Below are 12,819 nucleotides of genomic sequence, written 5' to 3'. Positions count from 1 at the left end.
AAGAACGTGTGAGAAAAGCCTGTAGTGTAATGCCCGTCGTACATGGGACATGTAAGTGTCAAAAAGACAGTCAAGAGAGGTTGGTAGATGAAAATAAACCTAAGGGTAAAATGAAGTGTAGAAATGCACCCAATTGCAGGAAATTTAGTCTTGATTTTCAACATTTTCTTTCAAGGCTAGCGTAGCAGCACTTTGTGCAAAATGTTTTTTTCGTCAGTTTTCCTTTTTTTTCTCAAAGGGTGCTCACATGCTTGCAAATGAACAATGAGAACAGGTTCCCTGTTGTGAACGTTTGTTTAGGAGCCGTTTTTATGGACATGCATATACAGTATAGCATCAGCAATTGCCCGACTCCACTAGAAAATGAGTCCTAATTAAAGGAAACTTAGCATTTAGATTCACTTTTTATTTTTATGAATATAAATAATATTTTGAAAATAAATATATACTGTATGTATATGCCGTGTATATGTATATATTTTTCTATTATTATTTTAAATTGTGTTTATCTTTTATTTATTTATGTATTTTTTCTTGATTCACTTTTCTGGTTCATTGAATGTAGTAGTTCTAGTGTACACACACTAGGTAGTTTAGTACAATTTTGTACTGGCATTTTTATTATGTCCTCATTTTTATTCTAGTTTTATTAATACTTTTTGTCTCCATTAATGCATTTAATTCATTACCAAAATTATTCCCGAGCGCGGCACACCTCCCAGTGGGTGAACATGGGGATGGGTCAAAGGTAGAGAACAAATTTCACCACATCCAGTGTGTGTGTGACGATCGTTGGGACTTTAACTTTAATTCTTACTTTTTATTTGTGTATTTTTTTCTGCATTGTTATGTAACCTGCCCTTGGTAATGTGTACTCTTAGTAGTGCAGGCTATGTGCTGTACACCAGTGGTCCCCAATAGGGATGTCCCGATCCGATATTTGGATCGGATCGGCCGCCGATATTTGCCAAAAAATGCGTATCGGCAGGGCATGGGAAAATGCCGATCCAGATCCAGTTGAAAAAAAACTCTGGTCCGTGTTTTCCAACGCATCGATTTAAATAATACATTCCACTTTTCTGCTGCTCCCTAATTTCCGTTCCGCATTTTCCAGCACACCTTCAACACATCCACAGGTCTGTGGATTCTCACGCAGTTGCTTTTCGCTGCTGGAATTACATGACAGGCTCTTCTCACTCTTTTCTGTGTCTCCCTCTCACAGACAGCAAGCGCACCTTCTTACACACATCACATACTGTCACGTCATACGTCACATACGTGTACGCCCTACCTGAGCAGAGAGGTAGCAGCATGGCTGACGTTAGCTGTGATGCTAGCGCAGCCGTGCGAGCAACGTTCCCTCTAAGGTGCGCGCCTGTGCAATTGCGCACTGCTCAAGCGACCTCTCCTCTGCGCATAGCAATTATATGCCACGCACAAAATCAAATAAAAAAATAAGCGCATAACAATTTTCAACACACGGACACGACAGAGAAAACAGTTTTCGTCATCATTGTTCAAATATTGTAACGTCTGTCGGGACGCTTATCTCCATTCGGTGCCACACGCCCACACCATCAAAATGCCGAGGCAAAAATTTCCACATCAACACCATATGAAAAAATTAGTGATTTTTTTAGTTGTGATTTCCTTCTCTGCATGAAAGTTTAAAAGTAGCATATATTAATGCAGTATGAAGAAGAATGTTTTAATGTAGACATGCAAGCCTTGAAAGAAAATTTTGAAAATCAAGACTACATTTCCTGCAATTGGGTGCATTTCTACCCTATATTTTAACTTTAGATTTATTCTCATATCAAACTCTTTTGGCTGTCTTTTTGACACTTACATCCGGCGCCCCCATCCACACCCCGGATTATAAATAATTCAATGTGATTATCTTGTGTGGTGACTGTATTATGATGATAGTATATATTTGATAGTATATATCTGTATCATGAATCAATTTAAGTGGACCCCGGCTTAAACAAGTTGAAAACTTATTCGGGTGTTACCATTTAGTGGTCAATTGTACGGAATATGTTCTTCACTGTGCAACCTACTAATAAAAGTCTCAATCAATCAATCAAAACACATAGAAACATCATACTGCTGTGATTATATGCATCAAGTGTTCATTCAAGGCTAAGGCAAAATATCGAAATATATATCGTGTATCGCAATATGGCCTTAAAATATCGCAATATTAAAAAAAGGCCGTATCGCCCAGCCCTAGTTCAATGATGCCATTTCTGTTTGTCATGTATAATTTTGTCTATTTTGTGTTTATCCTTGAATGAACAGGTCAGTTTCTTGTTACCAACCATTGTGTATTATTCAAACTCCCCTAATTCAGCTGGCTAGTTGTTATCAAGAGTACTAAAACCCTTTTCAACATGATTCTGACAACTAAGTAGGCTAAATAACTTTAAACTTTAATACATGCTCGGATAGGCCAGTATCGGTCAGTATCGATATCGGTCAGTATCGGTATCGGATTGGAAGTGCAAAAACAATATCGTTATCGGATCGGAAGTGCAAAAACCTGGATCGGGACATCCGTAGTCCCCAACCACAGGGCCGCGGCCCGGTACCGGTCTGTGGATCAATTGGTACAAGAAATTAGAAAAACAAAAACTTTTTTTTTTTTTTTTTTTTTTTTTTTTTTAAATTAAATCAACATAAAAAACACAAGATACACTTACAATTAGTGCACCAACCCAAAAAACCTCCCTCCCCCATTTACACTCATTCACACTCATTCGCACAAAAGGGTTGTTTCTTTCTGTTATTAATATTTCTGGTTCCTACATTATATATCAATATAGATCAATACAGTCTGCAGGGATACAGTTCGTAAGCACACATGATTGTATTTTTAATGACAAAAAAAAACAAAAACATAATTTACACTTGGTAGTGTAGAGTGGTCTACTAAGTGTACAATTGGTAGTGTGCCATACGTAGTTTACACTTGGTAAAAAGGTAATCATATACCTTAAATATTCACGTCATACTCATTATCATTGCGGAACACATTTAATGCAGTTGTCACATCTTGAGTGTTCATGTGATGCGTGTGTTTGTGTCCCACAGAGCAGCACTTCTCTGAGGTGGTGCAGTGTGAGGAGTTTGTGGCTCTTTCCCTGCAGCAGGTCTGCTGCCTCTTCTCTAGCGACAAGCTCACCGTTTGCACCGAGGAGAAGGTCAGGCAGACCACATGCACACATCCTTCATTCGCACATTCACGCACACAAGCGCGCATAGCACAACATGGCAGGAAACAAGTGACAATGGAAAGAAGAGGCTAGTGATTAGTAAGCAAGAAGTTTAAGTTGTGTGCACAGTGGGGATGTAATGATAACAGTTTGGTTAGTATTATTGTTTTGAATTAAAATGATTAAAAAAAACATGGTTGATAAATGCACTACTGACAGGCTTGCTAGCTTAAATGCTAACATGAAAACAAGAGACATTTACGTCTTTCCCCATTAACAAACGACACACTCCGATCTAAACTTATATAAAAACATTACTGTCTGAGCAATTAAAATATTCAATTGTGCACAGCTAGTGATCGTTCTATACTCAGAGGAACACGAGACTGAAGTGTTTTAATGGTGCATTTAGAGACCGCTGAACAGAGTAGGACGCCACAACACCTGCCAGCAATAATAAATAATAATAGATTTTGTTACGCCGTTTTATTTAAAATGATCATATTATGAGTTTATTTCTACATTCAAAACACTTCCTTGTGCAGACCACTACCACTGTGGTTCTTTGGTCAAAATTTTGCATAGATTATGTTTTACAGATTTATTTTAAGCTGTTTTCTGACCGTCTAGGATAGGCCGTGGGTGGTCTTATTGACTTCGACTGCGTCTTCTTCCTGCCATCTTTGTTGGAGCTTTTAGAGCTTCCATATGGAGTCTACTGAAGTTAGAACTATACACTACTTTGTATTAGAAATGGCAACAGCGGAGGATGCATGTGCCCCACAACAAAAGGATAGAGAAAAAGAAGGAACTTATTGACTACAGTGTCGGACAACAATGGCAGACTCATGCCAAGCTCTTTGGGCGAAACTTTAACATATTTGAAGATATCCTCTGATGAGATAAGGCAGAACAGGTAACAGAGCAAATTCTAAACGGCTCGTTTGAGGAAGTATGACGGAAGGCAAGATTATTTTATAAATATCTCCGCAATGCTTATATGGTTTGATTTAAAATTTTCGGGATTTATAGGGATCCCAAATACACATAATCGGGTACCATCAGGTTAGAAAAGTTGTTTTTGCCAAATAGGTCCCTTTTAAATAAATCATAAAGTGCTACAGTACAAACCAGTATTTAAAATGGTAAAATCTCAACTATTAAAACATAAAAAAATACTACAATTAAAACACTATCAGTGAAGCATAAGAAACATGCAAAATAGTGGCTTTTCTGACAGTGTCCCAATTTATTTTAGTCATGAAAAAAAAACTTGGTCAAAAGATTTCAGTGTGTGCAAGAATACTTTTTGATCACATTTAACAATACTGCGATAATAATGATAACCGTGATCATTTTGGCCACGATAACCGTGACATGACATTTTCCTATTGTTACATTCTTAGTGCACAGCCAAGAGGAGCTAAACTGCCTTTTGCAAACTCATCATTATTGGTAGTATTTTCATTCTGTTTCATGCAAAGTAGAATCAGTGAAAGTAAGTCAGAATGGTTACGATGCAATTGCATAACAAAGCTGAGTGGTTTGCCTCCGTGAAGCCACAGGAGATGACCAATGTGTCTTAGAGTGTTGGTCAATGAATGCCAAGCAGGAGATTAGACACAGTGGGCTTTGTCTCCACTGAAACCCGTTAGGGATCAAGATGAGGGGCCACAAATGGTCTGCCGACACCCCTTAGAGGGTCATACAGCGACTGCTGCCTCAGTCAACTGATTAAAATAGTCATTAATTAGTCGTTATGTCTAACTCAACGTGCCTACCTCATTCGTCACCAATTGCACATTTGTGTCGTTCCATGGCGGGCTTATTGTTGTCTGCTCTGTGTCTGCAGGTTTTTGAGGCCATGATCTCGTGGATCAAACACGACAAATCGGCTCGCGTGGAGCACATGCCCAAACTGATGGAGCACGTCCGCCTGCCTCTGCTGTCCCGCGACTACCTGGTGCAGGTACGTGAAGGCAGCCAGCACTCAAACATCTAAAATGATATCTTCATCTGCAAAAAACATTATTAATATGATGTTTTAAAAAAAGAATAGACAAAGAAAGGAGCAAGAAGGATTAGCGTGCCAGTTGTTGGCTAGCGATTAGCGTGTTGATTTTCAGCTAGTGATTAGCACGCTTGTTGCCAGCTTGCGATTAGCGCCACATTACTCTTTCTATTTGAATATAGTTGGCATTCCACATAAAGGTATCTTTAGGACCAGTTTAATGTAAAATACAATCATAATTTCAGGGTCCCTGGTCCTTTTCTCCATCAGTTTGGGGGTCCTTGGCCTGGCAAAGGTTGAAGACCCTTTATTTAGACAGTTAATGATTATTTCTTATTAGTACATCAGACACAGTGCTGGGCGTTACTGGGGATAATAATAATCACAATTATTTTGTTTGATATTGTAATCACGATTATTCATTAATTTAAAAACATGAGTACTACCAAAACTTAACTTTAAGTATAGTATAAAAAAAAGATATAAATTAGTAGCGAATAAATCCCAAGAAAAATATTAATAATAGCAATACCAACACATTTAAATAACAATGAAAAAACAATACCATTTTCCGTTTTAAATTAAATGTTTTACTTTTTACACTTATTTATAAGTGTAAAAATCTTTGTGTCAAATAAAATGTAATAAAATATTTGTTAATTAAATGCAAAAATCCTCACATTTATTGGTGCAATACATCTTTGGACAACTTTAACCAGTATTTTAAGTCAAAGCATAGTAATTGTGTAAATGTATTAATAAGGGCTTTAAGTACAAACGTACATTATGCTTGTGTAAGGTACTTTTTTGAAACCTTTATTTTGTTAGTGCAGTCAGACCGGATGTGGCGCACCACGCTCTTATCGTGCTGTGCTGTAGTTCTTATCTTGGCGAGTAAAGAGGCGACTAAATTAAAACTGTTACAAAAAAAGAGCACCACTCAAGTTGCGACTGCTGTCCTGTTTGTACATTGATGTTACATTGATGATGTCGTTAACAACAACACAAGCAGAGGAGATGTGTTGTGGGTGTATGGATTGTTCTTGTTAGTTTGAACTTTGTAGTTTAGTCGCTGTTGCAAGCGACCACCTCGATTCTTTTTTGTAGGACAGGGCGGTTGAGTGTTTTGGGGCTAAATGAGCATTCTCGGACACATTATTTTCCCAAACAAATGTTTCTTATCCTCACGATGACAACATTTCACTCACATTTATGTAAATTTACTGATATTCTAAGTTTAACAGCATATTCTGTTTGATTGGCCAAATATGTGACTTCTTTCACGGTTACGTGATGGGGAAATCATATGCCTTACTTTTTTTTGTTGAGTTTAGTGATGATTAATTAAGCATACTAGCGTTGTGTCAATTAAAAAGTAGCAACCATTGTGAAATCCCAAATTTGTAGTAGACATTCTCTTTTTTTCGCTCATTCGCTCCTCATCCATTTCACCGTCACAAGCTCAGGGATTCGCATGCATGTTGCGCAGTCCATTAATAGTTTTTTTTCCATTATTATATTTTCATGATCACGAGAAGCCAAAATCGAAATCTAATTTAGATTAATTGTCCAGCCCTACACAGTAGTCATATTTATGAATATACTTATCTTACTTAGATTATCCTAAGTAAATGTCTGGGCAACTGTATTGTAGGTGAGGGTGTGAGGTGTTCCTGTGAAAATACTAAACGTTCTTATGTGAAAATGTTATTTTCCTAATTGTGATTTTAAGTAAAATAAGTGAAACTATTCTGACATTAATTTGTGAGTGTTGAATTCCTCAACAATAATCACCAGGCTAGACTTTTGGTACACTTTGTAGTAGGGCTGGGCGATATGGCCTTGTATTAATATCTCAATATTTTAGGCCATGTCACGATACACGATGTATATCTCGATATTTTGCCTTAGCCTTCAATGAACACTTGATGCATATAATCACAGCAGTATGATGATTCTATGTGTCTACATTAAAACATTCTTGTTCATACTGCATTAATATATGCTCATTTTAAACTTTCATGCAGAGAGGGAAACCACAACTAAGTCAATTGACCAAAAGTGTATTTATTAAACAGTTATTAAGCAGTGGCACAAACATTCATGTCATTTCAAAACAGAAAGTGCAGGAGTGTCAGAGACATTTTAAAACGAGCTTTTAGTGCACTTTTGTGCATGATGTCACTAAGATGACATATCAAAACAACACTAAATTAAAGAGCACCTTTTGTACAGAACGCCACTACAATAGTTTAAAACTAATAAAGTGCACTTTTGTGCATGATGTCACTCAAGATATTTCAATAACTGTCAAATAAAAATGATCTGCATAATAGGAAATCAAATAGTGTATGTCCTTCGCTATGTGGTAAGTTCCTGCGGACGTTATCTCCTTCTGTTGTTGACTTTTTTTTTTCATACGGTGTTGATCTGGAAATGATTGCTTGGGCATTTTGTGGGTGTGGCACCGAACGGAGATGTTGACATGCGGAGTTTCAAGCACTCTTCATTCTCTAGCGGGTGACTTTTCAAATGATACTACAAATTAGTAGTGGTGCTACTTTTTGTGGCAACACTTTTGCCGCATACTTGTTCACCGTCTACCCGCTTGAAGCCAAACCACCGCCAGACGATGGACTCCCTGCGGTTTTTCTTGGGAATTAATTCTTCCTTCATTTGTTACCAGATTCGCACCTTCTTTCTCTTGTATTACCACTCGCACCGCTCCACTAGCACCACAATTAACTTTACCATGCCCCTACTTCTCTGCTCCACAAGAGCGTATGACCTTGCACGCATGACAGTATGTGACGTATGTAACAAGGTGCGCTTGTTTTCTGTCTCTGTGGGAAGGAGAGACAAGAAAGACTGAGAAGAGCCTGTAGTGTAATGCCCGCAGCTAAAAGCAACTGTGTGAGAACGTATACTCGATTATCACGATATAGTCATTTTCTATACCCGCGATATATCGCCTAGCCCTACTTTGTAGTTTGTACATAAATTAAAGTATGAAGAAATATTATCTGTTAGCTCAAATTATGCATTCATTCGGTTTTCATGGAAAAAGCATTGTAGTATACCAGGATTATAGACTGTTAAAATGTTTTACTTTTATAGCACTAAAAACACTTAAATTATTTTAAAAAAGGCTAATAGGTAATTGATACATATCCCAATCAAAATAATTTCTTTGCAATGTGGGAATGCATTGTTAACTGAATATGTCCACCAGGGGGCGCCCACTGACAGTGCTTGCTTTCAGAGAGTGGAGGAGGAGGCGCTGATTAAGAACAACAACACGTGCAAGGACTTTCTCATTGAGGCCATGAAGTATCACCTAATGCCTGCTGACCAGAGGCACCTCATCAAGACGGACAGGACGCGACCACGGACGCCAGTCAGCATCCCCAAGGTGTTGCCGCGCACGCCATCATCAACAACATGCACGAGTGTGTGCGTGATTTATACGATATGTGTGTGTGTTTGTCAGGTGATGATGGTTGTGGGAGGGCAGGCTCCTAAAGCCATCCGCAGCGTGGAATGTTACGATGTCCAAGAAGATCGATGGTACCAAGTGGCGGAGCTGCCGTCAAGACGCTGCCGAGCAGGTGTGTTTGTCAGCGTTACCACGGCGACACACTGAACTCCCATCTTTTACGTGTGTGTTCGGGATCTCAGGTGTAGTATCTGTAGGGGGTCGCGTGTACGCGGTCGGGGGCTTCAACAGTTCACTGCGAGAGAGAACGGTGGACGTCTACGATGGCGGCAGGGACCAGTGGAGTCCTGTGGCGAGCATGCAGGAGAGACGTAGCACGCTGGGAGCGGCCATGTTGGGAGGTCTGCTCTACGCTGTGGGAGGATTTAACGGCAGTATAGGTAGACACACACACACACACACCCACGACACATAAGTTATCGTGACTCATGTGTTGTTTGTCCTCATGTAGGTTTATCCACTGTGGAAGTGTACGATCCTAAAAGTAACGAGTGGACGAACATTACGTCTATGAACACGCGGCGCAGCAGTGTTGGCGTTGGTGTGGTCGATGGTACAAAACCTCGTTGTGTTGGTGGAAGACATCTCACTGTTCACTGCCTCACTAGGGTGTGTGTGTGTGTTCTTTCAGGTTGTAAGCTGTACGCAGTGGGAGGTTATGATGGAGCGTCTCGTCAGTGTCTCAGCACAGTAGAAGAATACGACCCCATTAGTGATCAATGGTGTTACGTTGCTGACATGAGCACACGACGCAGTGGAGCAGGTCAGCATGCACGCACACACACTATTGTTTGGCCACTTTGTTAGGTACACAAACTAATTATACAATATTACATATTTGCATACTATGAACAGTTTTATAGTGCGTCATATGCACTTTGTAGCATGCACTGCAAAGTAGGCACTATATAGTATGCGATTGCTGGGTTGCATGACGTCACATCCGTTTTTCTTCATCGCGGCTTAATTCACACGATGGTCAAGCAGCTTGAGCGTAGCAATAAAACAAGCGAGTGAGGACTTTTGAGCGGAAAGTGCCGTATTGCTGTTCTGTTCTTGTGTTCCAGTCGTCCAAATAGATAAATAGGAAAGAGCTTTCATAGTGTCACAAAAGTGCTTATTAAAGGTAATAAAGTCAGGGGGAAAATGAAAGTGCTTAAAAGGAAATGGCTATTAAAAATATCACTTTCATCATCTTGGGGAATACAATCGGACCATACTCGTGTCTGCAGTGATCACTTTGTAAAATGTTTAGAATAGAATACAATAGAATGGACTTTATTGTCATTATATTTGCAAATAATGAGATTAAGGACTCCAATTTAAGGTGCAGTAGTGGAAACAAATATGGAATAAAAATAAATCACATAAATAATAAAGAGTTTAAGTAATACAAATGTTTATTTGAACATTAGATTTTGGATACACACTACACTTGATACACACTACACTTGATACACACTACACTTGATACAAACTACACTTGATACACACTACACTTGATACAAACCACTTGATACAAAGTTCACTTGAATACAAAGTATACTTGATACGCACTACATTTGATACACAGGTGTCTTAAAAACATCAACATCCTTCATTCAAAATACAAATAAGGCAAAAAGAGAAGTATCCACCACTTCTCTTTTCTAAAGCACATCTGTACAGCGTATATGGGCTGTACATATCTGCTGTAAATATCTGTATCTGCTGTACATATCAACAATATGATTTGCCTGAGTGACTGGACAGGACAGATTTGGGGGATAAAAAAAAAAAATGTTCTACATAATTTTTACTTTTTTTTTTAATCGATTAAGAATCGTTACAATCGTGATTCATTCAAAAGTCCTTTTTGTTTTGACACCCCCAACTAGGGTTGGGCGATATATCGAGTATGTAAGATGTATCGATATATTTTTGAACAAGATATGAATTAAGAAAATATCGTAATAACAATATAATTTATTTCACGTTAAAATGACCAAACGTCGCTTATTTGTTGTGTTCCTTGTTCTCACCCGCTCTTCACTCCCTCTCATGGGCTACTAAACCCTTCCCCTTCCTCCTTCCAAGTCGTGCTTGCACGTATATAAGAACATCCATGATTGATTGGTTGTTTACTATGATGAGTCACAATTGGTTGAGATTAGGCCAATCAGAGGCAAGATCATCGAACCAGGAAGGGAAATCACAACAGACATCACAAATGACGGCGAGAGAGTTGAAGTAGAGAAGAGTGATTTATATATTTAAAAAACTAGTAGAAGATGGCACAGGGATTCCCTTCTTTAGATTTATCTTTTAGCAATGTAGACAACGTCCAGGAAACCCACAATGTGTCTACTTGGCCACATTTGGACAAATGTATGCGTCTGGATAAAACATTAATTTGAGTTGTTTACCATGTAAGCCCAAATCCAAACTGTTCTCGAGTTGCCAAGCCGGGCATATTTTGCATGAGAAATGCTGCCAAAAATGTATTATTTGCACAGCTATGTTATTTATTTTACATAGAAATTATATTTTTCTATTTTATTTATGTTATTTAATTCTGTGCTGCTTAAACAGTTTATTTTCTGTGCTGTTAATACGCATCTTGACTAACTAATAAAAGTGTCACTGACTGTTTACAGTACAGTTGTCATCCATTTCAATTTCAGTGAATCTCGTTCAAAAATGAATATCTTTATATGTATACCGTAATTTCCGGACTATAAGCCGCACCCGATTATAAGCCGCACCAGCTAAATCTAGGGGAAAATACAGATTGCTCCATATATAAGCCGCACCCGACTATAAGCCGCAGGGTTTTGATGTGTAATTAGCGTAGTATATAGTGTAATTAGCGTAGTATATAGGGGTTCCTGCTACCACGGAGGGGATTGTCGGGACAGAGATGACTGTTTGGGAACGCAAAGCGTCCCATTTATTAACAATAAATCTTTCAATCATTCAATCAAACTTTCACATCTTTGACATGGCGAACAGTACAAAATAATACGACGGTGCAAAGTAATACAAAGTGCTCGCCTGTACGTTAAAATAACCAGCCTACCGGTATATGAAAAGTCAGTCTTTAATCATTGTGTCATCGTCTTCCTCCTGCGTACTAAAACCACCGAAATCCTCTTCGTCGGTGTCGGAGAACAACAGGCCGTAAATAAGCCGCACCCTTGTATAAGCCGCAGGGACCAGAACGAGGGGAAAAAGTAGCGGCTTATAGTCCGGAAATTACGGTACTTTCACCGGAAAATATATCAAGATATATATCGAATATCGAGTATAAGTAAAAATATTTCAAGATATACTTTTTCGTCCATATCGCCCAGCCCTACCCCCAACTACTATGCTACAAATTGTTCAAAAAAATGTCGTTGCAATTGAAGATCCTTCTTTTATATGTGATGGCTAGCAATATGGACTAAATGTTCAATACTATTTCAAGAAAAGTAGCTGCCATTTGTCTTAAAAAGTGAACTCAAAATTCAAATGGAGGATGTTGATGTTTTTGGGACACCTGTGTATCAAGTGTACTTTATATCAGGTGTAGTTTGTATAAACTGTATAGCGTGTATCAAATGTAGTGTGTATCAAGAAGGGATGTGCCAATCGATAGGTCACCTATCAGTATTGGCCGATTTTCGTGAAAAAGTTTGTGATTAATGCCTTTTAATGTTTATCACAAACAGTAGCTATTCACACAATTAATCAGATTAAAATCCTGACCGGATTGAGACGTGTGGTTTATGCCGATAGTCATTCAGATCGGAGCGCATGAAAACACGTCTTCTGAAATTCGAGTTGAAATTATCCCTACTGCGCACGTCTGTGACATCAGCTATACTTTGGCGGTGGAGTGGGACTAAATGACATAGTCTCAGAATGAAACAAGTGTCTTGCGACTGTTGCTTTAAAACAAGACCAGCAAAATCAAAAGTACGGTCTTGAGTCTCATGTGTCGATGTAACAATCTCAGTCTCAACGAGCGGTTTTTATTTATAACCTTTCAGCTACTCCAAGTGCTAACTGCTAGCCTCAGTCAAAATTAAGACATGTCTGCGACTACAGAAACTACGGCAACCCGCACAGAA

The 12,819-nt window shown here is 38.7% G+C and overlaps 1 protein-coding gene across 2 annotated transcripts in view; it reads left to right on the top strand.

Moving 5' to 3' along the window:
* klhl3 (kelch-like family member 3) overlaps positions 1 to 12,819 on the top strand; it is a 31,596-nt gene that overhangs the window by 9,436 nt on the left and 9,341 nt on the right. Inside the window, exons 7-13 of one of the 2 annotated variants that reach the window (XM_062039992.1) lie at positions 3,097 to 3,206; positions 5,071 to 5,187; positions 8,492 to 8,641; positions 8,720 to 8,837; positions 8,923 to 9,105; positions 9,177 to 9,278; positions 9,357 to 9,488. In XM_062039992.1, the coding sequence (XP_061895976.1) occupies positions 3,097 to 3,206; positions 5,071 to 5,187; positions 8,492 to 8,641; positions 8,720 to 8,837; positions 8,923 to 9,105; positions 9,177 to 9,278; positions 9,357 to 9,488 (912 nt within the window). Of the gene's footprint in view, positions 1 to 3,096; positions 3,207 to 5,070; positions 5,188 to 8,491; positions 8,642 to 8,719; positions 8,838 to 8,907; positions 9,106 to 9,176; positions 9,279 to 9,356; positions 9,489 to 12,819 lie in introns of both variants that reach the window. The other variant, XM_062039991.1, reaches the window with a different exon arrangement.

This window comes from Entelurus aequoreus, linkage group LG28, assembly GCF_033978785.1.
Source record: "Entelurus aequoreus isolate RoL-2023_Sb linkage group LG28, RoL_Eaeq_v1.1, whole genome shotgun sequence".
NCBI lineage: Eukaryota > Metazoa > Chordata > Actinopteri > Syngnathiformes > Syngnathidae > Entelurus > Entelurus aequoreus.
Note: the sequence above shows the minus strand (reverse complement) of the source record. Positions and strands in the feature narration are given on the sequence as shown.